The following is a 27,121-nucleotide window of genomic DNA, read 5'->3' as shown; positions in this document are numbered from 1 at the left end:
ATGTTCTCCCCGTGACGATGTGGGTTTCCTTCGGGTGGTCCTCTTTTCTCCCACAGTCCAAAGAAATGTATGGTTAGGGTTAGTAAATTGTGGGCATGCTACATCCGTGCTGAAAGTGTGCAACATTTGTGAGTTGTCCCCAGCACAGTCCTCGCTGTATTGATTTGGCACAGATAATACATTCCACTGTACGTTTTCATGTACATGTGACAAATAAAACTAATCTTTAATCTTTAAAAGAATGCAGAGAAAATTTTCAAGGATGTTGCCAGGACTTGAGGATCTGAGTTATCAGGAAAGGCTGGACATGTTTGGACTTTATTCCCTGGCATGTACCATCTGGAATGAGCTGCCAGTGCAAGTGGTGGTTGTGATTTTGATTTCAACATTGAAGAGAAATTTGGATAGGTACATGGAAGAAAGGGTATGGAGAGGTGTAGTCTAGGTGCAGGTCAATGGGACTAGGCGGATTATGTCACGGTCCCAATTGTTAATTCCCTATCTTGCTCTTAATTTCCTTTGATTGTGCCATGGTTCTGCCTGTTAATTTCCCATTTGTTTCTCATTCTGTTTGATGACAGCACACCCTGGTTTCCATCAAGACCTGCAGCATAAGAACCCCAGCGTTACAACCACTATTCACTAGATCGTTGGTTTTGCCTGTGTGATAATTAACATTTCCCGGCCGCTTAGGACCGTGTGTTCTAAGTTTTGCTCCATTTTCGGAGTTTATCTATGAAACCCCATCTCTCTCTGTCGAGGCTCCGTGTCAAGGTCCCTCCTGTTAGTTGTCCAACGTTCACGTCTGTGTAAGCATCCTAACTCAATCTCCGTGACTGTGACCTGCACTTGGGTTCACTTCATTCACTCATTGCAACAGATTAATGGTTCGGCACAGACTAGATTGTGTGTATCTAGTACTTCAGTAATATTTGAGTAATATTGTTGTTTGTTTAAACAGTTCATTATGGGTTATATGTATAAATATGTGAATTGCTTACATCATGATGCTACTACGGTAATTGTGCACCTCACTTAGAGCAACCTCAAAGTTAGACTCTCATTTCAGACTCCTGTGTCTTTTGAATTAGTTTAATGATTTTAAGTTACAAAACATAACAAGATGGGCCAAAGGGCCTGTTTCTGTGCTGTACTTTTCTGTGTTCTATGTTCTCTACTTGGCATCCATTTTGTTTTCCTTCTGTACAATCTCAGTGTTTCCTTATGTGTATCTGAAATGATCTGGTTGGATGTTATGCAGACTGAAGTTTTTGACCATCTCTGTTCATGTCACAATAATAAATGAATTACAATTACCCTTTATCTGAACAAGAATGTCTGAGATGTCAACCGTCTATTTTCCTCCACAGATGCTGTTTGACCTGCTGAGTAACTCCGGTACTTTTCATTTTTTACTCCAGATTCCAGCACCTGCAGTTTTTCGAGCCTCCATGTTTAAAGGGAGGGTGCAAAAGGAGTCCCTGGTTAGTTTAACACAATTAAAGATAAAAATTAGCTTTATTTGTCGAGTGTACATCAAAACATAAAGTGAAAACAAAGTTCATGTTCTGCAGCTGCAGACAAAGGCAATCCCGCTTGTCTTCCAGAAGGCAAACAGTGGAGAGCAGCCAGACTGCAGGGTTCAACCTCCGACCCAGGGCGCCCACCTTGCCCCTGTTCTCTCCCACACCGCCTCTGGTGCCTCCTCCTACCCTATGTGGCTGTTTCAGGTGATGCCACGGTGTGGTGGCCTAAGTATAGTTTCTTTTCATTAATTCTATTATAATTCTTTATTTTCCTGTGCGTGCCTGCAAGAAAATGAATCTCGGAGCAATGTGAAATCAAATCGTGAACATTGCGCTGGGAACAGCCTGCATGTGTTGCTCTGCTTCCGGCGCCAATTCACTAACCCCTAACCAGTAGGCCTTGGACTGTGGGAGGAGACCAGAGCACCCAGAGGAAACCACGTGGTCACGGGGAGAACATACATGCGGCCACGGGAATTGAACACACCCTCCTCCCCACCCGATCGGTGGTAGCTGGTGCAGTAAAGTGATGGCGGTAACTGCTGGAGAGGGTGGGGACCAAGATGCCAGTGCATGATCAGCTACATGCTGAGCCAGTGGGATCCATCTGTATAAACAGTGAGAAAGACAGGCTTTTCACTGCAGTTTGGAACTCCAATGCTGTTCAAGCTGCGTGTAGATCTTCTCCGAGATCCTCAAAACTCTAAATCTCATTTTTTCTATTTACATATACATCACGTCAGGACACGTTAGAGTTTCCTTTGCTGCCAGCTGTCAAATTCTCCCATTGGCTTAGTTCCTTTTTCACTTCCCCTCTCTACTTTCTCTAGACTAGCTTTTGTTTCTGCTGTCAATCTGATGTATTCTATATACTTTTTTAGTTTCGTCCCTTTCTCAATGTCCAGGCAGCTCTCAGTTTGGTGAACCTTCTTTAACTCTTAGACTGCAAACGAAGCCTTATAAGATATCTCACTTCAAATTCAAGCACTGAAAGTGAGTGAGATAAAGCTGGCACAAGGTCTAGAGCACCGCATACAAAGTGCTGGAGGAACTCAGCACGTCAGAGAGCATCTCTGGAAGGCAATAAGGTGTCAACGAGCCCCGTCAACTCTTTATTCTCCTCCAGAGATGTTGCCAAACTTTGAGTTCCTCCAGCATTTCAGGTGCGTTGCCCTGGACTTGCAGCTTCTGCGGAATCTACCGTGTTTATAACAAAAGGCACATCTGAGGCATAAACAAAACTCTGCTTCATAATGAAGCATGGTTGTGTAGTGGTTAGCACAACGCAGGTTCAATTCGCACCGCTGACTGGAATGAGTTTGTATGTTCTCCCCGTCACCGCGAGCCTTTGCTCTGGGTGGTTCGGTTTCCTCCCACACTCCAGAGATGTACAGGTTAATTGTAAACGGTCCCGTGATTAGACTCGGATTAAATCAAGGCATTGCTGGGTAGCGTGGCTCGAAGGGCCAGAACGGCTATTGCGGACTGTCTCAATTAATAAATAAATCATTGAGCATGTTTACAAGGAGTACTGCCGCAAGAAAGCAGTGTCCATAATCAAGGACCTCTCCGCCCCCAGCATCCAAGCCGTGCCTCTTCTCGCCTGCGACTATTGGAAGTCTCTTCATCTGAGTAACACACGCAAACTACTCGAGAAACTCGATGCAGGGCCCTGGCCTGAAACGTCGACTGTTTATTCCTCTCCACAGATGATGCCTGACCTCCTGAGTTCCTTCAGCGTTTTGGATGTGTTAGTCTGGACTTGCAAAATCTTTCGTGTTCAGATTCTTCATCTGAACTGGGAAAAAAAATTGGAAACGGAAGAAGTTCTGCAGATGTTGGAAATCTGGAACACACACACATTCTTAAAGCAGTACTCTACACTATGCAAGGAGACCGAAAATGGCTACAGCTCCTTCGTCAGCAAATCAATGGGATTCAGCGCGGTTTATTTCACAGGTCGCAGCTGGAGTGGGCGGCCCTCTTCGGGGGACCAGCGTGATTTACAGCAGATTTAATAGCTCGGAGGTCAAGCTGGGGCGGAGCGAGGCAGTCAGAATGGAGGGTGATTGACAGTGCATTCATCGATCATTGACAAGCTAGTGGGGAAGCGAGGAAACAGAACTGCATTCAATCGATTGCTGGACTAGTTAGGGCGAAGCGAGGCAGTCAAATAGAGCTTGATTGACAGCTCAGTCAATCTCTCGTTGGACCGCTAGGGGCGGAGCGAGGCAGTCAGAATGGAGCGTCGTCTGCGCGGACATGGCGTAAATTGGCGCCCACGGGAAGTGCCGGGAGCGCGCTGCGCGAGTTCTGGTATCCGGTATCCAATGTTGATCTCCCGCCACCTTTTTAGAGCGTGGTCCCGAACTCGCTTCGCGCGCGCACACCTAATTGGAAAGATGAACCCTCCCGGGGGGTGGACAGAGCGCGGTGGCGAGCTCAGCACGCGACTGTGTGAGCGAGCGGGCTTGCACTTTTAGAGGGAGCTCCCGGCGCGCTACCGGCACCGTCTTGCAGCAGAGATGCCGGAGCGCGCACAGGGTCGGGAACGCTGATCGCGCGGAGGGAAGGTGTGTGTGTGTGTGTATATATATGATGGCGCGTTCCGATTCTTGGATCACGTGCACGTGCACGCACAACAGTCGGAAATAACCCCCACCCACGAAGCGCGTACACGAGCCGGGCGCGCGATTGCGTGACGCCCGTTGGAGCGGAACTACTGAGATCGTCCGTCCCCTCCCTAGCTGTATTTGGAACGTTGTCCCCGGAGTCCACTCCCCCCGCCCCGCGCGCTGTATTTGGAACGTTCACCCCGGAGTGTTCTCCCCCCCCCATCCGCGCGCTGTATTTGGAACGTTCACCCCGGAGTGTCTTCCCCCCCCCCACCATCCCGCGCGCTGTATGTGGAACGTTGACCCCGGAGTGTCTCCCCCCCCCACCCCACGCGCTGTATTTGGAACGTCGACCCCGGAGTGTCCCCCCCACCACCCCGCGCAACGGGGCACGCCCTCCCCTGCTCACAGCGCGTCGGCGCTGCACCCGCTTGCACCGAGACAGGCACAGCGACGCATGTTATATAAATAAGGGGGGGAAGTGACAAACAAGGGGGTTGTTGAGCCGAGGCAAGGGCAGGGGGTGGGGTCTGTGGGGGGAGGGAGGGGGTGGGGGTTCAAAAAAAGAGGGAGACCACGGATGAGTCGAGCTATCAGCCCCAGCAGTCCCCTGCTACCATGCCGAACCAGAAGAGCGTCAAGGGCAGGAAAAACAAGCGTACCAACAGCAGCGGCGACGAGCAGGAGGCGGCGGCCGGGGCGGCTGCATGCAACGCAGGGGCCGGAACAGCAGCGCCGGGGGCCAGCGGAGCTACGGCCGGCCAGCCGGAGACAGGCAACGATCACGGTGAGCTGCAGCTCCCCTCCCTCCCCCCCCACCCAGTGAAAGACGCCGCTAGTTCCCATTTGCAGCGCCCGGCTCCGCTTATTTGTGAAGCGGACGGGGAGTTTAAAGTTTCCTCCTGTGCTTTTTCTCGACGGGGGTGGGGGTCGTGCGGGCGGATCCTGCAATTTAAAGCCTGCTGTAAAGATTGTCATTCGGTTTCTGTTTCGTTTGTTTTGGGGACCCAAAAGCTGAAGATCCCAAGTTGAACAGCTCAGAGGTTTGCATCCCCCTTTTTGAGGGGGATGATCAATCAGCGTGCATCTTTTTTTCTCTCCAGTCCTGCCGAAGGGTCTCGGCCCGAAACGTCGACTGTACTTTTTTTTCCCATAGATGCTGCCTGGCCTGCTGAGTTCCTCCAGCATTTTGTGTGGATGTGCACCTTAAGGCTCGTTTGATTGCTTCCTGGTTCGATGGGGGACTGGTGTCACCAGTGTTGGCCCCGGAAACGACCCGAGAGGGTCCTCGCTGATTCCCCCCGTTCCCCGCCGTTCCGTGAACGATGCGCATCCGAGGCTTGGTGTTGTGCCAAGGGTGGAGACCCCGGCTGGGTCAGTGTTGTTCTCTTTCCTGTGTCCCAGGAGGCTAAAATCATTGTATCAGCTATCTTGATGGTTTTCAGGATCATTTTTGTGGTAGCAGTACAGTGCAAAAACGTATAAAAATGGTATAATTTTCAATGTCGCGACACAGGGCATAACTTCTCATTATTTTACAAACGTTTGTATGGATGGCACTGTACTGCCACAAAATAACAATTTTCACAACACCTGTCAGTGGTAATAAACTTGATTCTGAGTAAGAGCAGTGCAAAAAGAGAGCATAACACCAGGGTAGTGTCTGCAGGGCCTTGGGCGCTTTTGTAAAACAGAGGGACCTTGATGTTACCGGTACATGCTTCCCTGACTGGAGTGGCAGGCAGGATGGTGAAGAAGGCTCCGAAAGCTGGCCTTCATAAATCACATCAAAGTTGTGAGGTCAGAGTGCAGTTTTTTCAGGGCATTGGTGAGGCTGCGTTCAGGCTTGGTTGCTCTGCTGTGGGAAAGATGTCACTAAACCGGGAATTGTGCAGAAGGTTTGCAAAGAAGGCTGGACAGTGACTGTATTTCCTGAGGAGACTTGGCATGTCACCAAAGGCTTGCAAATTTCTCAGGTGTACCACGGAGAGCATTCTGACTAGGTGCATCACTGGAGGGTCCACTGCACAGGACCGGAAAAAGCTGCGGAAAGTTGTAAATTCAGCCAGGTCCATCGTGGGCACTGACCTCCCCACCTTCAAAAGACGTTGCCTCAAAAAGGCAGCATCCATCATTAAGGACCCCATCACCCAGGACAGGCCCTCATTGCTACCACCAAGAAGGAGGTACAGGAGCCTGAAGAGACACACTCAGTGCTTCAGAAGTAGATTCTTCCCTTCCTCTTATTCACAGGCCACTCAGCAATCTGTTGGCAGAGGGGAAGAGGCTCATTGAGTGTGGGTCTTCAGGCTTCTGTACCAACTCCTTGATGTTAGTAACAAGAAGAGAGGGCAAGTCCCGGCTGGTGAGGGTCCTTAAAGATGGGTGCTGCCTCCTTGAAGCCTCGAACCCACAAATGCTACCTCGTTATATTGATTCTGAATCTGAGATCTGGGGCTAACTGAAACGCCATTACAGCTCATGGCGTTGGAGTTCAATTCTGGAGCCCTCTTCAAGAAGTTTGCACATTTTTCCCGTGACCATGGTTTCCTCACACATTGCAAAGACGTAGTGGTGGGTAGGTAAATTGTCCTGGAGGGGCTGCCACTTGCCCTTGCTGATTATGGTCTGTTGATCATGAAGTCAAGGATCCAGTTGCAAAGGGAGTTGTTGCGTCCTAAATCTAGGAGTTTTGAGATGAGTTTCAAGGTCAGGAAGTACTATTGCGGGTATTTAAAAACTTTGGTTTGGATGCATGAGGAGAATTGTGTGTAGTTGATCTGTATGAACAGTGTGTAAGATGAGATTTTCACTGTATCTCAGTACATGTGACAATAATAAACCAATTCCAAATCTGGTTCTGATCGACTCAGTGCAGGAAGGATGTGGAGGCTTAGAGAGGGTGCGAGAGAGTAGCAGCTATGACGAGAGATTAGACAGACTTGGGTTGTTTTCTCTGGAGTGCCAGAGGCTGAGGGGAGATCTAATGGAGATTTATAAGATGAGAGGCATAGAGTAGACAGACAAAATCCTTTTCCGAGGGATGAAATTTCTAACATCAGGGGGCGTGCATTTAAGGTGAAAGGAGATGATTTCAAAGGAGATATTTGTAATGAAAATGGTTGGATCCTGATAGGTGCTGGAGGCAAATATGGTAGAGGTATTCAAGATGCATGTGTGTAGTTTTTCATTGATTCTGTTGTGTTTCTTTGTTTTAATGTGAATGCCTACAAGAAAATGAATCTCAAGGTAGTATATGGTGACGGTTTGGTAAATTTACTTTGAAATGTGAACTTTTGGATATGGGCATTGTGAGTGCAAAAAGGATTAGTTCAGTTGGGCATCTGATTACAGACTGAATTAGTTTAGCACAGCACAAAGGGCCTGTGCTGTGTTGTGGCAGAGGTGTGTTGGCTGATGCCTCCGGTTGTGGAGATCATGGTGCAAGCATTGTGCCTGCCAGGTTCTCTTGCAGGTGAGGTAGGGTAGGAGGAGTTTGACTACATTGAGCTGGAAGGGAGGTGCCTTCCCTCTCCCTTTGGGTGTCCATGGATCTTAATTCTCTGGGGAATTAGCGGGTGGCTCTGCAGATCATGAGAGGTATGAATGGGCGGTGTTAATCTTTTCCCAGGGTGAATCTTGAGAGGGTGTGCGTGTGCTGACATGGGTGAGTTTGTGCGTGCCGCATCGGTGTCCCTCTGTTAATGGGCTCTCTCCTCTTGCGTCCCACAGAGGCGCCGTGCGCGACGCCGCTGGTGTGCGGGCTGGGCCGGGCCGTGCAGCTGGACAAGGATGATCACCAGCGGGTGGTGTGCAACAACGAGCAGTGCCCCTTTGGCAACTGGATGCACCTGCAGTGCTTCTACGAGTGGGAGAGCAGCATCCTGGTGCAGTTCAACTGCATTGGCCGTGCCCGCAGCTGGAACGAGAAGCAGTGCCGCCAGAACATGTGGAACAAGAAGGGCTACGACCTGGCCTTCCGCTTCTGTTCTTGCCGTTGCGGCCAGGGCCACTTGAGGAAGGACGTTGACTGGTTCCAGTCGCGCCGGCGGGCTGACGACAGGAAGAAGAAGCCAGCGGTCCCCAAGGCGGGGGAAGGGACCCTGGCGGCGGCGGTGGCCGAGGACGGGAAGAAGTGCAAGCTCCACCGCCCCGCCAGGCCGCCCCATGAGGGGAGCGGGCCGGGCCAGCAGCGCCGGCTCTCTGCGGACCGCCAGGCCCTCGCCCAGGACAAGGCCCCGGCAGGCAGCTCGCCACCCCAGCCCTCGCAGGCCCAGGCCCCCACCCCCCGCGGCCCCCGGCACCTGGGAGACTTCCTCAAGACGGCGCTGCAGGCCGAGGCTTGCCGCAAACTGCTGCCCGGGGGGCCCCGGCTAGCCCAGGTCGAGCTGGGCCCGGCGGGCGCGGGCGCGGTGGTAGCAGGAGGGGCAGGAGGAGGCCGGCTGGAGCCTGCCGTCCAGTTCTTGCGGCGGCTGGACCTCTCGGAGCTGCTGGCGCACGTGCCCAAGCACAAGATGAACACCTATCACGTGCGTATGGAGGACGATGCCCAAGCTGGCCAGGGCGAGGACCTGCGTCGGTTCATCCTGGCAGCGCTGAGCGCCAGCCAGCGCAACGTCGTCCACTGTGCCCTCTGCCATCGAGCACTGCCTGTCTTCGAACTCTTCCCGCTGGTTGATGGCACCCTCTTCCTCAGTCCCTCCCGGCACGACGAGATTGAGTATGACGTCCCCTGTCACCTCCAAGGTAGGTCCTGGTCAGTGCAAAGTAGGGAGGGAGGGGCCGACGCAGGCAGCCTGCTGGGACTGGCTCGGGCAGGTCTGTAAAGGTTAGATATAAGATTAGCTCTATTTGTCACACGTACACCGAAACATACAGTGGAATGTCTGTTTTGCATCAATAACCAACGCTGTCGCTTTCGGTGCTAATGTAGCGTGCCCACAACTTACTGACCTTAACTAGTGAGGCCTTTGGAATATGGGGGAACCAGAGCCCCCGGGGGAATCCCAGGGAGACTCGTTGCAGACAGTGGGGTGAGTTGCACTGTGATTGCTGGCACTGTGTAGCATTACACTAACCGCTTGCCATCATGCCATCCATTGTATGGCAGGGACTGTGAGCAGCAAGTGCCTACTGGGGGAGTGAGCAGGACTCTACAGACACCGTAATCAGTCCATCACAGGTAAAGCCCTCCTCAGTATTGAACACATCTTCCTGAAGTGTAGTCGCAGGAAAGCAGCATCCATCATCAGGGACCCCCACCACCCAGGACATGCTCTCTTCTCACTGCTGCCGTCAGGAAGAAGGTACAGGAGCCTCAGGATCCATACCACCAGGTTCAGGAACAGTTATTACCCCTCAAACTTCAGGCTCTTGTACCAAAGGGATAACTTCAGTCACCCTGTCACAACCTATGTGATATACTGCGTCCGGTGCTCCCGATGTGGCCTTTTATATATTGGCGAGACCTGACGCAGACTGGGAGATCGTTTTGCTGAACATCTACGCTCTGTCTGCCAGAGAAAGCAGGATCTCCGAGTGGCCACACATTTTAATTCCACATCCCATTCCCATTCTGACATGTCTATCCACGGCCTCCTCTACTGTAAAGATGAAACCACACTCAGGTTGGAGGAACAACACCTTATATTCCGTCTCCGTAGCCTCCAACCTGATGGCATGAACATCGACTTCTCTAACTTCCGCTAATGCCCCACCTCCCCCTTGTACCCCATCTGTTATTTATTTTTATACACACATTCTTTCTCTCACTCTCCTTTTTCTCCCTCTGTCCCTCTGAATATACCCCTTGCCCATCCTCTGGGTCCACCCTCCCCCCTTGTCTGTCTTTCCGGACCTCCTGTCCCATGATCCTCTCGTATCCCCTTTTGCCTATCACCTGTCCAGCTCTTGGCTCCATCCCTCCCCCTCCTGTCTTCTCCTATCATTTTGCATCTCCCCCTCCCCCTCCAGCTTTCAAATCCCTTACTCACTCTTCCTTCAGTTAGTCCTGACGAAGGGTCTCGGCCTGAAACGTCGACTGCACCTCTTCCTAGAGATGCTGCCTGGCCTGCTGCGTTCACCAGCAACTTTGATGTGTGTTGCACAACCTATGGACTCACTTTTAAGGGCTCTTCATCTCATGTTCTTGATATTTAGTGATTTATTATTATTATTTCTTTCTCTTTGTATTTGCTGTAGTTTGTTGTCTTTTGCCCACCAGTGGAATGCCCAGGTGTGGTCTTTCATTGATTCTGTTATGGATTTATTGAGTATGCCTACAAGAAAATGAATGCCAGGGTTGTTTATGGTGACATACATTTGCTTCAATAATAAATTTACTTTAAACTTTGGTTTATCATGGTCACATGTCCTGGGAAGGTATCAGTCTTGGATAAACTGCTCAACCTTTCTATTAATGGCGAAGATTAGTAACCGTGGGAACTAAATTGGTTTATTTTTATCAACCAATTTAATAAGTGAGGTAATGTTGTAGCTCCAGAAACCTCTTGGTTTTTTAATACAGTGCTGGTGGCATGGAACACCATGCCAGGGTTGCACATACTTCAGCAACTTTTTAAGAAATACCTTAGATAGGTATGTGGACGATCGAAAAATGAAGGGATAGATTTATCTTGGAATAAGTTAAGATTGTAGGCCTAAAGGCTCGTACCGTGCTGTTCATTATCACTGACATCAGAATAAGGTTTAATATCACTGGCAGATGTTGCGAAATTTGTTGTCTTTGTGACAGCAGAACATTGCAATACATAATAGCGAGACACACTCACTCACTCTGATTCATGGACCATTCAGAAATCTGATGGCTGAGAGGAAGAGGTTGTTTCTAATACGTTCAGTTCATTGTGTTTAGTTGCCATAAACCGAACCATGCTGTGTTGCCATACACTCTTGTATTCATGGACAGAGTGAGGGGTCATGCCAAGAATTATACCTAGTCATCTCGCCCACACTTTATTCTCTACCTGATCTGAGCAACTTCTGTCTCTGTAACACTCCATTCTCCATTTTGTTACTTTGTACTTTTGTACTACTTCAAGGAATTGGAATTGGTTTATTATTGTCTCAAGTCCAGAGGTAGACTGGAAGAACTTTGTTTTGCCTACTAGTCATAGTCATACTTTATTGATCCTGGGGGATCTTGGTTATACCATGAGGAAAAAAAATACAGCACATGACTAAGTTAAAAAGTTTAAAAGTAAGAAACTACGGAGCAACTGTAACAGGCTGCATGCACAACCGGTGCATGTGCACTAATTCCAAACAGATAGATTGTTTTGACACCTCTGTACATGTGACAATAGCAAACCCATCCCAAATTCCAAATCCTTGAGGTAGGACAGAGGAAATCAATAACAGAATGCAGAATAGTGTTACAGAGAAAGTGCAGTGCAGGAAGACAATAAGGTGTGCAAAACCATGTTGAGACAGACTGGGGTCAAGTGCCCTATCGTATCATACTAGGAGATGGTTCTATAATAGCGGGGTAGAAATGGTCCTTTCCTTTGTATAAGTGGGCAGCACAGTAGCATAGAGAATAGCATAAAGCTTTATTGCACCAGCTGTAACATTGAGCTCAATGTCGGGAAGGAGTTTGTATGTTCTGTGTGGGTTTCCTGTGGGTGCTTCATGTTCCTTCCACATTCCGAACACACATGTTTAGGGTTAGTGAGTTGTGAGCACACTATATTGTAACACTTGTGAGTTACCCCGGACAATCCTCGCTGTTTTGATGCAAAATAATGCATTTTGCTGTATGTTTTGATGTACTTCTGCCAAATAAAGCTAATTTTTAATCTGCATGTTTGAAAAAACAAGATTGTTTTACTGAAGTGGTTGAAACGTGAAGCAAAGCGTGCTGATTAGTGTGCTGCCTGAGGAGGTGGTGGAGGCAGGTACACACACAATACTTAACGGAGATGAGTGTAGCCTGCTCTTTTTTCCTACAGGGTGATGGGTACCTTGGAGATATTTGGGTAGGTGCAGGGAATGGAGGGGTGTGGCTCATTTGGCACCATGCTCAGTACAGACATTGTGGGCTGAAGGCTCTGTTGATGTATTGTACTGCTGTGTGTTCTCAATGTCCAGACAAGCTCTTGACTTGCTAAGGCTATGGACTAATCGTGGGTAAGTGGGTCCAGTGGGGGTAGGTGCAGTGGTTTAATCACACAGGTACAGCTAAGCCCCCTGCTGCCCTCGCCCAGGACCACCATAAGATATGGGAGCAGAATTAGGCCATTCAGCCCATCGAGTCTTCTCTACCATTCCACTATGGCTGATCCCGGACCCCATTCAATCCCATTCCCTGCCTTCTCGCCATATTCTTTGATGCCCTGACCTATCAGGAAACTATCAACTTTCTCTTTAAATAAACCCATGGACTTGGCCTCCACTGCAGTCTGTGGCAGACCATTCCACAGGTTCACTACTCTGTCTAAAAAAAATTCACCTTGCCTCCGTTCTAAAAGATCGCCTTTCAATTTTGAGGCTGTGCCCTCTAGTTCTGGATACCACCACCGTAGGAAGCATCCTCTCCACATCCACCCTATCAAGACCATTCAACATTCGATCGGTTTCAATGAGATCCCCCTGCATTCTTGTAAATTCCAGTGAGTACAGGCCCAAAGCTGCCAAATGCTCCTCATATGTTAACCCTTTTATTCTTGGAATCATCCTCTGGACTCCAATGACAACACATCCTTTCTGAGATATGGGGCCCAAAACTGTTGACAGTACTCCAGTGTGGCCTGACTAGTGTCTTATAAAGCTTCAGCATTATCTCCTTGCTTTTATATTCTCTTCCCCTTGAAATAAATGCCATATTACACTTGCCTTCTTTATCACAGACTCAACCTGTAAACTAACCTTCTGGGATTTTTGCATGAGGTCTCCTAAGTCCCTCTGCACATTTGATGTTTGAACCTTCTCCTCTTTAGATAATAGTCTGCACTATTGTTCCTTTTACCAAAAATGCATGATCATACATTTCCCAACACTGCATTCCATCTGCCTTTTTTTTTGCCCTTTCTTCCAATTTGACTAAGTCCTGTTGCAATTGCATTGTTTCCTCAGTGCTATTGACCCCTCCACCTATCTTTGTATCATCCAGAAACTTTGCCACAAAGCCATCAATTCCATTATCTAAATCATTGACAAATGAAGTGAAAAGTAACAGTCCCAATACTGACCCCTGAGGAACACCACCTGTCACTGGCAGCCAAACAGAAAAGGCTCTTTTTATTCCCACCTGCTGGCTCCTGCCTGTTAGCCATTCCTCTATCCATGCCCTAGCTGCAAGCTCTCCTCGCACAGGTCAGCAATGGCCATGAACAAGATGGGCCGAAGGGCCAGCTTCTGTGCTCCATGAAGAAGTGAATAGCGCAGGGTCAGTGTTCCTCTGCTTATTGTCTCTAAAACATTTCTATTGTTCCTGCTTTCTGTCATTTTCCCCAATGGTGGATTCTAGCACTTGCCCCTCCCTGTGGATTTCTAAAAATAGCTTGCCTCTTCTGTCTCCTTTAAACTTTCCCACTCTCACCTTTCAAAGCTGTCCCCTCTAACTTTGAAGCGTTCACCCCCGAGGGCGTATCACAAAGCCATCAATTCCATTATCTAAATCATTGACAAATGAAGTGAAAAGTAACAGTCCCAATACTGACCCCTGAGGAACACCACCTGTCACTGGCAGCCAAACAGAAAAGGCTCTTTTTATTCCCACCTGCTGGCTCCTGCCTGTTAGCCATTCCTCTATCCATGCCCTAGCTGCAAGCTCTCCTCGCACAGGTCAGCAATGGCCATGAACAAGATGGGCCGAAAGGCCAGCTTCTGTGCTCCATGAAGAAGTGAATAGCGCAGGGTCAGTGTTCCTCTGCTTATTGTCTCTAAAACATTTCTATTGTTCCTGCTTTCTGTCACTTTCCCCAATGGTGGATTCTAGCACTTGCCCCTCCCTGTGGATTTCTAAAAATAGCTTGCCTCTTCTGTCTCCTTTAAACTTTCCCACTCTCACCTTTCAAAGCTGTCCCCTCTAACTTTGAAGCGTTCACCCCCGAGGGCGTATCTTATTTGGGTTTATTATCACTGACATACGCATGGTGGCCACTTTCGGTACATTTGTACATCTCATTAATGCAAATATCTAATCGGCCAATCTCAGTGCAGCAACTCAACGGGGACATGGTTCAGTTGTTGTTCAGACAGACCATCAGACTGGGGAGGAAATGTGATCTTAGTGACTGTGGAATGATTTTTGGTGCGTATGACAAGGTGCTGTGTGCATCTCAAATGATCTCCTGGGATTTTCACACACCTCAATCTCTAGAGTTTACAGAGAATGGTGAGGAAAACCAAAAACAAAAAAAAATCCAGAGAGGGGCAGTTTTGTGGGCAAAAATGCCTGTTAATGAGAGAGGTCAGAGAAGGATGGTTAGGCTAGTTGCAGCTGACTAGAAGGGGACAGAAACTCAAACTAGCTTTGAGTTACAACAGTGATGCGCAGAAGAGCATATCTGAATGCACAGCATGTCAAACCTTGAAGTGAGTGGATGGGCTGCAGAAGCAGGAGACCACAAACATGATCTCAGTGGCCACTTTATTAAGTCCAGGACGTACCTCTTGAACCAACTGGAATGCACCATCAGGGAAGTGACAGAAGCAAAAACAATAGAAGTATTTTAGAGGTACAGGAGGCACTTAATAAAGTGGTCACTGAGTGTGTGCCATTAGATTTGTTGATTTGTGGCAGCAGTACAGTACAAGACACTTTTTAAAAAAAAACTACTACAAATAATTAGTGTAAAAGGAATAGTGATGTAGTATTCATGGACCATTCAGAAATCTGAAGGCTGAGGGGTAGAAACTGTTACTCAGTTGTTGAGTGTGTCTTCAGGCTCCTGTAACTCCTCCCTGATGGTAGAAAAAATCTGACTGTTCCATCTAACCTATTGATAAGTGAGTCAGGAAGACATGATTGAGTGATAAGATGATATAACCTAGAGAGAGACATCAAAAGGGGCTGTAGTCCTATCAAGAATAGATGAACATTGTAGCATGAAAACAAGTTAGTCTCTTTGAGAAGAGTGTGAAGTGCAGGGACATGACAAGGACACTAAGGCACAGCAACAGTTGATGGAGATGTAGCAGATGATATGAGGCATAGATCAAATGGACCGCCACAGACTTTATCCCAGGGCTAGAATGGGTTATCTGAGGGGGCATGATTTTGTGACTGGATAAAAGTATAGTGGGCATGTTTTTTTCAGGGAACACACAGGCAAAGTGGTGGTAGAGGCAGATACATTAGGGGCATTTCAGCAACTCTTAGATGGGCACGTTGATGACAGAAAAATGGTGGACTATGTGGGAGGGAAGGGTTAGATTGATCTTAGAGTGGTTTAAGCATTCGGCCTAACATGTGGGCCAAAGAGCCAGTACTTTGCTGTATTGTTTTACATATGTTCTAACAGCTTGGTTTCTCAACACCAGTTAGGGGCGTATTTGATTGTACTTTCACCTTGTGGTTATTGTAGAATGAAAGTTGTCAGTCCACCGGACACTGATCTGGTGTAGGAATTGGTTTATTATTGTCACGTTTACCAAGATACAGTGAAAAGCTCATCTCGCATACTGTTCATACACAATGTTGAGGATGAGCAAGGTAAAACAGTGACAGAATGCTAACACTAATGTTTTCAGATCGTTGGCTCACTGCATATTTCTGAAAGATTCCTTCCTGCATAGGTTTAAGGTGACAAGGAAAATGCTTCTTCCTGCAACGGTTTAAGGTGATGAGGAAAAGATTTGATAAGAGCCTGAAACGCAGTGGTTTCCACACAATCCAATACGTCTAGAACAAGCTGTTGGAGGAACTGGTTGAGGCTGATATATTGACAACATTTAAAATACATTTGGACATGGTCAGGAAAACCACCACACAGAAACAGGCCCTTTGGCCAATCTTGTCCATGCTGAACCACTTAATCTGCTCAGTCCCGTTGACTTGCACCTGGACTGTAGCCCTCCATACCCCTCACATCCATGTACTGATCCAAATTTCTCCTAAACTGTGAAATCAAAATCGCATCCACCACTTGCACTGGCAGCTTGTGCCACACTCTCACCACCCTCTGAGTGAAGAAGTTTCCCCTCATGTACTCATTAAACATTTTACCTTTCAACCTTAACCCATGACCTTTAGTTGTAGTCTCACCCAACCTCAGCTATTCCCCTCATAATTTTGTATACCTCTATCAAATCTCCTCTCAATCTTCTATGTTCTAGGGAATAAAGTTCTAACCTATTCAATTGTTTCTTATAACTCGGGTCCTCCAGTCCCAGCAACATCCTTGTAAATTTTCTCTATTCTTTCACATATCTTATTTACATATGTCCTGTTGCTAGGTGACCAGAACTGCACACAATGCCAAATTAGGCCGCACCAATGTCTTATACAACTTTAACATAACATCCCAATTCCTGTACTCCATTCTTTGATTCTACGAAGGCAATGTGGCAAAAGATTTCTTCACAACCCTATCTACCTGTGACACCACTTTCAACGAATTGTGTACCTGTATTCCCAGATCCCTTTGGCCTACCACACTCCTCAGTGCTCTACCATTCACTGTGTAAGACCTACCCTGATTGGTCCTCCCAAAGTGCAACACCTTGCACTTGTCTGCATTAAATTCCATCTACCATTTTTCCAGCTGATCCAGATCCAGCCACAAGCTTTCTAAACCCCACTTTTGCTGTCATCTGCAAATTTGCATAATCCAGTTAACCGCATTATCAGCCAGATTGTTGATATAAATGACAAACAGCAACAGACCCAGCACCAATCCCAGTGGCACTCCACTAATCACAGACCTCCAGTCAAAGAGGCATCCATTTACTGCCACTCTCTGGCTTCTCCCGCAAAGCCAGCATCTAATCCCATTTACTACCTCATCTTGAATGCTGAATGACTGAACCTTGACCAATCTCCCATGCGGGACCTTGTCAGATGCCTTGCTAAGGTCCATGAGGGCAGCATGCATCCACCGAGATGCAACACAGAGTGTCATAGGAAGTCATTCCTACCTGTGGCCATCAAACTTTACAACTCCTCCCTTGGAGGGTCAGACACCCTGAGCCAATAGGCTCGTCCTGGACTTATTTCCTGGCATAATTTACATATTACTATTTAACTATTTATGGCTTTATTATTATTTATGGTGCAACTGTAACGAATACGAATTTCCCCTGGGATCAATAAAGTATGACTATTGCTTTGCCTTCATCAACTTTCCGGGTAACTTGCTCGACATGACCTACCACACACAAAGCCATGCTGACTATCCCTAATCGGTCTGTGTCTATCCAAACACTTGTATATCTGGTCCCTTAGAATACCTTCCAGTAATTTTCCCACTACTGATATCGGGCTCACTGACCTATAATTTCCTGGTTTATTTTTAGAGCCTTCCTTAAACAGCAGAACAACATCAGCTATCTTTCAATCCTCCGGTAGCTCACCTGTCACTAAGGATTATTTAAATATCTCTGCTAGAGCCCCAATTTCTGCACTTGCCTCCCACAGGGTCCTGGTGATTTATCCACCCTAATTTGCCTCAAGATGTCAATCTCCTCCTACTCTGTAACCTGCATAGAGTCTATCACTTTGCTGCTGCATTGCCTCACTTTTATAGACTTGTGTCCATCTCATGAGTAAAGACAGATGCAAAAAATCTATTTCAGATCTTCCCCCATCTCTCTTGGCTCCATGCATAGATTGCCATTCTGATATTCCAGAGGACCAATTTTGTCCCTTGCAATCCTTTTACTCTTAACATATCTGTAGAATCCCTTAGGATTCTCCGTTGCCTTGTCTGCTTGAGCAACCTTGTGCCTTCTTTTAGCCTTCCTGATATCCTCCTTCAGTATTCTCTTGCATTTCTTGTACTCCTCAAGCACCTCATTTGTTCCTACTTGTCTACACCTGCTGTGCGCCTCTATTTTTATTTCTTAACCAGCACCTCAATATCTCCTGAAAACCAAGGTTTGCAAACTTTGTACTCAAAATTTCATTTTTGAAGACCTCCCACTTACCAAGTACACCTTTGCTAGAAAACAACTGTCCCAATCTGCACTTGCCAGATCCTTTCTGATGCCATCAAAATTGGCCTTTCTCCAATGTAGATTCTCAACCAGAGGTCCGGACCTATCCTTTTCCATAATTACCTTGAAACTAACGGCATTATGATCACTAGATGCAAATTGTTCCCCAACACAAACTTCTATCATCTACCCTGTCTCGTTCCATAATAGGAAATCAAGTATTGCATGCTTTCTCATTGGGTTATCTACAAACGTATGTACTGATAAGGAAACTTTCCTGAACACATTTGACAGACTCTTTCCCATCCAGCTCTTTATAGTATGGGAGTCCCAGTTAAAATACAAGTCCCTCACTGGGATCAGATGGAAACTTGTTGCCGGCCCCGGGACTCAGCAGTGAGAAGGCCACCTGCCGTAAACAATAGTTATCTAGGGTCAGGCTGACTTGGGTTCAACCAAACAGGAACATCGTAATGTTCCGATTAAAGAAATCTCGATTTAAGTGAATGCTGTGTAAACGCTGTCCATACACAATTGTTGGTCGGCAAGAAATAACAAATCGTACACTGCATAAAATTGTAAAGAAAGTATATTTACAAATTTTAGCTTTTTCGAACAGTTAGTAGGGAAAGGATAATGGAAAAAATAAAAGAGCTCATTACAGTTTGCACATTGTTGGCGCTCATGTTGAAGTTGTCCTTTTACTCGTGCTCTCGACACCACGTGAAAGCACCCACCACATTCTGAACTGCTCTCGAAATTCATCTTAAACGGGCGCTCCCTCGCGAGTGTTGACCCTTCCTTCTTGGAGCCATTCATCTACACAAAGGACCTTGTGCAAAGGGGATGCTCCTCCCCGCAGTATCCTCAGCCATCTTCCCTCCTGTCCTCTCTGCAGCTCCGCCAGTAGGACCACAAACCGCCCCCCCCCCGTGTCTGTCATCAACCTCTCTCCGCCCAGCTTTCTGTAGAACTTTCTTCCAATTCCACCATCCTGATTGGCTGACACAACATTCCTACGTTGAACATCATAGCTGTTTATCTTTAGCTGAAAACCCAAACATACTAAAAGCAGAGCACACTGATTTTACAGAACTGCTAAAGTGAAATACCCACAGCATAGCAGTACAAATCTTAACCAGGGCATTACATTGAACTCACCTAATATCACAACCTTGTGGTTCTCACAAGTCTGCGATTTCTCTACAGATTTGTTCCTCTAAATCCCGTGGACTGTTGGGTGGTCTATAATATAGCCCACTAACATGGTAGTACCTTTCTAATTCCTCAGTTCCATCCATAACGCCTCACTAGACGAGTTCTCCAGTCTGTCCTGACTGAGCACTGCCATGACATCTTCCCCGACTAGTAATGCCACGCCTCCCCCTTTAATCCCTCCCACTTCAGAATATTGAGATGCCAGTCCTGTCCCTCCGGCAATCAAGACTCACTACTAGCTTCAGTATCATAATTCCATGTGTTGATCCATTCTCTGAACTCATCTGCCTTTCCTGTGATGATACTCGCATTGAAATATGTGCAGCTCAGGGCATTGGTCACACCATGCTCAACCTTTTGATTCCTGTCTTTCTCTGAGGTCTTAACAACGTCAGTCTCCACAACCCCTCCACTATCTGTTCTGGCACTCCGGTTCTCATCCCCACCGTGCAGTACAAACAAACTATCCCACTAGGGTATTAGTTCTTCTCTCTCTCCCCGCCCCCCTCCAAGTTCAGGTGTAAACGGTCCCTTCTGTACAGGTCCCATCTTCCCTGGAAGAGAGCCCAATGATCCAAAAATCTGAAGCCCTCCCTCCTGCACCAACTCCTCAGCCACTTATTAAGCTGTATGATCTTCCTATTTCTGGCCTGACTAGCATGTGGCAGAGGTAGCAATCCTGAAATCACAACCCTGGAGGTCCTGTCCTTTAACTTAGCACTTAACTCCCTGACAAGAGGAATTCTGCAAATACTGGAAATTCAAGCAACACTCATCAAAGTTGCTGGTGAACGCAGCAGGCCAGGCAGCATCTCTAAGAAGAGGTACAGTCGACATTTCAGGCCGAGACCCTTCATCAGGACTTAAGGGTCTCGGCCTGAAACGTCGACTGTACCTCTTCTTAGAGATGCTGCAGCAACTTTGATGTGTGTTACTTAACTCCCTGAATACTTTTTGCAGAACCTCATCCCGTGTTTGCTGATAGAGGAATGTGGGACAACTGTGTGCACATGGGGCAAATTTAGAGGGGAACCTTGATCAGCATAGACCTGATTTGGCCAAAGGGCCTGTTTCTGTGCAATCTGACTAAATGTAGGGAGGAAATCCCTGCTTAGAATATAAACTAAACAGCACAGCACAGGCCAGACCCCTTGGATCACAATGTTGTGCCGATCTTTAAACAAAGATCAATCTTGCCCTTCTTTCCTACTTAGCTCTTCAATTTTCTATCATCCATGTGCTTATTGTGTGTGTGTGTGTATGTATGTATATATATAAAATCAATCTCCTCTGATATCCCCTCAGTACTTTGTTCAGAACAGCTTAAAGTTATGCCCTCTTTTAATTTGCCATTTCTGTCCTGGGAGAAAGTTTCTGGCAGTCCACTTGATCTTTGTCAAGATCTTAGACTTCTGAAAGTTCTGATTATATATTTTTAAAAACAAAAGTATGTTAGCTGCCTGTTGGTTTGACTTTTTCCTTAATAGGAAGTTGTGGGGGAAGTTGTGCTTGCGTAACACATGTTCAACTGCGGTGCGTGCTTTGTAAGTTTCTCTGTTTTCTTACAGCCCTTTCTAAACCTTCCCTCTCAAATCTGTGTTCCGCTTAATAGGCTTTAATAGTGAGGGAACAACGGCACAATTCTGAAACTGGAGACAGACCTTTATCAGGATGTGTTTCTAATGTTCATGGTCACCCAACTTGTGCATGTGACCAAGGTGTCTTCCTGCACTCAACCCATTTGCCTGCGTTGGGCCCACGTGTCTATAAACTGTTCCTATTAATGAACCTATCCATAGACATGATATCATGGAAATTCAGCAGGTCAGGCAGCATCTATGGAGGGAAGTAAATGGTCAGTGAAGAGTCTTGGCTGAAAATGTTGCCATTGATGTTGCCTGAACTGTTGAGTTGAGACCATTAGACCATAAGACATAGGAGCAGAATGTCCCATCGTGTCTGCTCTGCCATTCCATCACTGTTGATTTATTATCCCTCTCAACCCATTCTTGTGACATTTCCCATCACTTTTCATGCCCTGACTAATCAAGAACCTATCGACCTCCACTTTAAATGTACCAATGACTTGGTCTCCACAGCCATCAGTGGTAATATTTCAACAGATTCAAGAACCTCTGGCCAAAGAAATTCCTCCTAAGAAGATGTCCTTCTATTCTGAGAATGTGCCCTCTGGTTCTTGACTCCTTCATTATAGGAAACATCTCCACATACACTCTATTTAGGCCTTTCAATATTCAATAGGTTTCAGTTAGATTCACCTCATTCTTCTGAACTCCGATGAGTACAGCCCCACAGTCAAGTGCTCCTCATAAGTTAATCCTTTCATATCTGGAATCATTCTCGTGAATCTCCTGGACCCTGTCTAATGTCAGCACATCTTTTCTCAGTTAAGGGGCTCAAAACAGCTCATAATACTCCAAGTGCAGTCTGGCCAATGTCTTATAAAGCCTCAGCATTATACATCCTTGCTTTTATATTCTAGTCCTCTCAAAATGAATGTTAACATTACATTTGCTTTCCTTGCCACTGACTCAACCTATAAGTTAACCTTTAGGGAATCCTGCACAAGTTTTCCCACATCCCTTTGCACCTCTGATATTTGAATTTTTCTCCTGGTTTACAAAATAGTCTATACTTTTATTCCTTGTACCGAAGTGTAGGACCTTAAACTTCCCTACACTACATCCATCTGCCACTTCTTTGCCCATTCTCCCAATTTTTCTAAGTTGTTCTGCAGCCTCTCTGCTCCCTCAACACTGCCTGCCCCTGCACCCTATCTTCATATCGTGGTAAACTTGGCCACAAAGTCATCAATTCTGTCATCCATATCATTGGCATATAACATGAAAAGAAGTAGTCCCAACACTGAGTTTCTCTAGCATTTTGTGTGTTCCTCGTGACTCTGTCCAAGTGTGTTTTAAATGTTGTTGTACCCACCTCAACCATGTCTTCTGGCAGATCGTTCCATAAATGCACCACCCTCTGGAAAAACCTTGGCCCTCAGGTCCCCTTTAAATCTTTCTCCTCTCACTGTAAACTATTGTGCTACAGACTTAGGCTATTGCATTTCTTTATTTTCTAGTGAGAAGCATATATGTACCTTGATAATAAATTGACTTTGACTTCTGTATCCTGGGAAATAACACAGTGACAATTAACCCCTGACTGTGCCCTCATGATTTTAATACACTCTATAAGTCGCTCTTTAGCCTTCCATGCTTAAGTAAAGTCTGAGCCTTTCCGGCCTCTCCTCGTACCTCAGCCCCTCCTATTTCAATAATATCCTTGTAAATCCTTCTTGCACTCTCTCCAGTTTAATCCCATCCTTCCTATAGCAGGGTGCCCAGAACCGAACACCATGCTCCATTTATGGGCTTACCAGTCTTGTCTTGTTTGCTTTCATTGCTGTTTGCTCCTGTCTTTTTCTTCCCTTTTATTTCACCTCCTTTCTTCACCCTCTCATTTTTGGTTAGGCTGATCATACGTTGAGCTAACTGCCTTTGTTTTGTTTGCTTCTGCAGCCAAATATAGATGGAGAAAGAGTGTCGCTCTTTGCCAGATATTTCTGTGGAGTAGCTTTTAATCATGTGCTTGTGAATTGGAGCATAAGACAGAGGAGCAGAATTAAGCGATTCGGCACATTGGGTCTGCTCAGCCATTCCATCATGGCTGATTTATCATTCCTCTCCAACCCATTCTTCTGCCTCCTCTTCGCAACCTTTGTCGCCCCGATTAATCAAGAACCTATTAACCGCCGCTTTAAATATACCCACTGACTTTGTCTCCACAGCTGTCCTTGGCAACGAATTCCACAGATTCACCACCCTCTGGCTAAAGAAGCTGCTCCTCCTCTCTGTTCTAAAGTGACTTCGCTCTGTCACAGTGTCTGCGGAATTAAAATTCCATAAATAATCACAAACGTCGTGTGGATGCTCTGTCAGAGCCAGAATGTGTGGTGACAATGTGGGCTGCCCAATAAAGTTCAAAGTTCATTCGTGTCACTACATACAACCCTGAGATTCCTTATTTCATGTGGGTATACTTAGCAACCCATAGTACAATAACTGTAAACTATAAACTGCAAATGCCGATATTAAGTACATTAATAGCAATAAATGGCAAGCATGAAGTAACAAGTACCAGTCCTCAAATGAGTGTAGCTACCCCCTTTTGTTCAAGTGCCTGATGGTTGAGGGGTAGTAACTGTTCTTGAACCTAGCAGTGGGTCCTGAGGCTCTTGTACCGTCTACCTGACGGCAGCAGTGAGAAAAGAGCATGGCCTGGGTGGTGAGGATCTCTGATGCTGGATGCTGCTTTCTTACGGCATTGTTTCATACAGATGTGCTCAATGGTTGGTATGGTTTTACCTGTGATGTACTGGGCTGATTCCACTACCTGTTGTAGCATTTTCCACTTAAAGGGATTGGGGTTCCCATACCAGGCCATAACTTAGCCAGTCAGCACACTTTCCACCGTACATCTATAGAAGTTTGCTGAGATTTTTGATGACATGCCAAGTCTCTGCAGACCCCTGAGGAAGTAGAGGTGTTGTCATGCTTTCTTTGCAATTGTATTTATATGATAGGTCCAGGCTAGGTCCTCTGAGATTGTGACACCCAAGAATTTAAAGTTACTGACCCTCTCCACCTCTGATCCTCGGATGATTACTGCTTCATGAACCTCTGATTTCCTTCTCCTGAAGTCCACAATCAGTTCTTTGGTCTTACTGACATTGAGTGAGAGGTTAAAGAAAATGGAGCGTTTCACTGCATGTTTTCATGTACATGTGATAAATCAATCTGAATCCAATGTGAAAAGATAAAACTGCCATCTATGTAACACACATCAAAGTTGCTGGTGAACGCAGCAGGCCAGGCAGCATCTCTAGGAAGAGGTACAGTCGACGTTTCAGGACGAAGGGTCTCGGCCTGAAACGTCGACTGTACCTCTTCCTAGAGATGCTGCCTGGCCTGCTGCGTTCACCAGCAACTTTGATGTGTGTTGCTTGAATTTCCAGCATCTGCAGAATTCCTGTTGTTTGCCATCTATGTATGTGTTTTCCTCTACTGCTTTGGTTTCTACAGCACTGTGCACAAGTCTTAGGCATATACATATTGCCCGTAAAAGGTAATCACACCCCCTTGGGAGTTTTCATGTTTTAGAACATTGAATCACAGTGGATTTGATTTGGCTTTTTGATACTGATCAACAGAAAAAATACTCTTGTGTCAAAGTGAAAGCAGATCTCTACTAACTGATTTAAATTAATTACAAATATAAAACACAAAATAATTGATTGTATTAGTATTTACCCCCTTTAATATGACACACCAATTGGTGCAGCCAATTGAATTTAGAAGTCACCTAATTCATTAAATAGAGATCACCTGTGTGCAGTCAAGGTGTTTCAGTTGATTGTAGTAAAATACACCTGTATCTGGAAGGTCCAACTGCTGGCGAGTCAGTATCCCAGCAAAAACCACCATGAAGACAAAAGAACATTCCAAACAACTCCACAAAAGGGTTATTGAAAAGCACAAGTCAGGAGATGGATACAAGAAAATTTCCAAGTCACTGAATATCCCTTGCAGTACAGTTAAGTCAATCAAGAAATGGAAAGAATATGGCACAGCTGTAAATCTGCCTAGAGCAGGCCGACCTCAAAAACTGATTAACATGCAAGAAGGGAACTAGTCAGGGAGGCCACAAGAGACCTGTGACAACTCTGGAGGAGCTACAAGCTTCAGTGACTGAGATGGGAGAGACTGCCCATACAACAACTGTTGTCTGGGTGCTTCACCAATTGCAGCTTTATGGGAGAGTGGCAAAGAGAAAGCCACTGTTGGGGGGGGAGAAAATCTCACATGAAATCTCAGCTCGAGTTTGCCATAAGGCATGTGGGGGACTCTGAAATCAGCTGGAAGAAGGTTCTATGGTCTGATGGAATCAAAATTGAGCTTTTTTGGCTATCAGACTAAATACTATGTTTGGCGTAAGTCAAATACAACACATCATCAAAAACACACCATCCCTACTGTGAAGCATGGTGGTGGCTGCATCATGCTGTGGGGACGGTTCACTGCAGCAGGCCCTGGAAGGCTTGTGAAGGTAGGGAGTAAAGTGAATGCAGCAAAATACAGGGAAATCTGATGCAGTCTGCAAGAGACCTGTGACTTGGGAGAAGTTTTGTTTTCCAGCAAGACAATGACCCCAAGCATAAAGACAAAGCTACACAGGAATGGCTTAAAACCAACAAAGTTGATGTCTTGGAGTAGCCAAGTCAGAGTCTAATCCTCAATCCAACTGAGAATTTGTGGCTGGACTTGAAAAGGGCTGTTCACTCAGGATCCCCATGCAATCTGACAGAGGTTGAGCAGGTTTGTAAAGAAGAATGGGGAAAAATGGTGTGCAAAGCTGATAGAGACCTATCCACACAGACTCAAGCTGTAACTGCTGCCAAAGACACATCTACTAAATACTGATTTGAAGAGGGTGAATACTTAAGCAGACAATTATTTAGTGTTTTATATTTGTGATTAATTTAGGTCACTTTGTAGAAATCTGCTTTCACATAGATATGAAAGTCTTTTTCTGTTAATCAGTGTCAAAGCCAAATTAAATCCACTGTGATTCAATGTTATAAAACAATAAAACATGACAACTTCCAGGGGAGGGGTGGAGTGGGAATACTTTTTACAGGCACTGTATATAGCTGGGGTTCCTAAGGTTTTTGCACAGTACTGTTTTCGTAAATGTAGAGCGGAGTGTCTGCTGGGAACAAAGGATGTTGAGAATCGTGAGAGTGGAGCACTGTGGGAGTGGTGTGGTTCAGGTGGCAGAGGAGGAGTGCTGGGGTGGGGGGTGGCGTGGGTGCAGACACCCCCAGTCCTGAGACACCAGGCAAGGTCATTTGATTCCAAACAATTAGTTTATTGATCATTACAAAATGTCTCTCTGGTGCTTCCTGCTCCCTCTCCTCTCCCTTACCCTTTTCCCAACCATGATTACCCTCCTTCCCTCATCTGTCTCTCAGTCTACAATAGAAACCCATATCAGAATCAGGTTTATCATCACTCACATGTCATGATATTTTTGAGCAGCAGTACAGTGCAATACATAAAATTACCACAGTACTATGCAAATGCCTTAGGCACCCTAGCTATGTATATGTACCCAAGTCTTTTGAATGGAATTGTGCATCCTAGTGATTTGTGGGTATTGGTGGTGTTGATGGAGTAAAACAGATGGTTGATGGGTTCCCTGGACTTCGTGGACCCAAGGGTCTTTCTTTTTTCTGCCATATTTACCCAGTCTGGTGTCTATGCGACACCAGGCTCACCCATGTGTCAGTCGTACAGCCTGGAAATGGCTCTCGGCCCATCTGGTCTGTGCTGATAAAAGATGCCCAATCAGGCTAGTTCCATTTATCGTGTTTGACCCACAATAAATTGTGCTCGTGGAGGCATTAGTATTGATCTTTCAAAACTGCTAGATTCTGGAATGGTTTTACAAGACTGGAAAATTGCAAATGTCACTCCACTCTTCAAGAAGGGAGAGGGGCAGAAGAAAGGGAATTCTAGGCCTGTTTGTCTGATCTCAGTGGCTGGGGAGATGTTGCAGTTC

At 46.3% G+C, this 27,121-nt stretch overlaps 1 protein-coding gene across 1 annotated transcript in view; it reads left to right on the top strand.

Moving 5' to 3' along the window:
• Window positions 1-4,698: 4,698 nt before the first annotated feature.
• Window positions 4,699-27,121, top strand: part of heca (hdc homolog, cell cycle regulator) — a 37,542-nt gene continuing 15,119 nt past the window's right edge. The window contains exons 1-2 of the mRNA XM_063056440.1: window positions 4,699-4,928; window positions 7,874-8,887. Coding sequence (XP_062912510.1) covers window positions 4,760-4,928; window positions 7,874-8,887 — 1,183 coding nt within the window. The 5' untranslated portion in view covers window positions 4,699-4,759. The remainder of the gene's footprint in view (window positions 4,929-7,873; window positions 8,888-27,121) is intronic.

This window comes from Mobula hypostoma, chromosome 8 (assembly GCF_963921235.1).
Source record: "Mobula hypostoma chromosome 8, sMobHyp1.1, whole genome shotgun sequence".
Classification (NCBI taxonomy): domain Eukaryota; kingdom Metazoa; phylum Chordata; class Chondrichthyes; order Myliobatiformes; family Myliobatidae; genus Mobula; species Mobula hypostoma.
The sequence above is the reverse complement of the archived record's forward strand: the minus strand, read 5'-3'. Positions and strand labels throughout refer to the sequence as shown.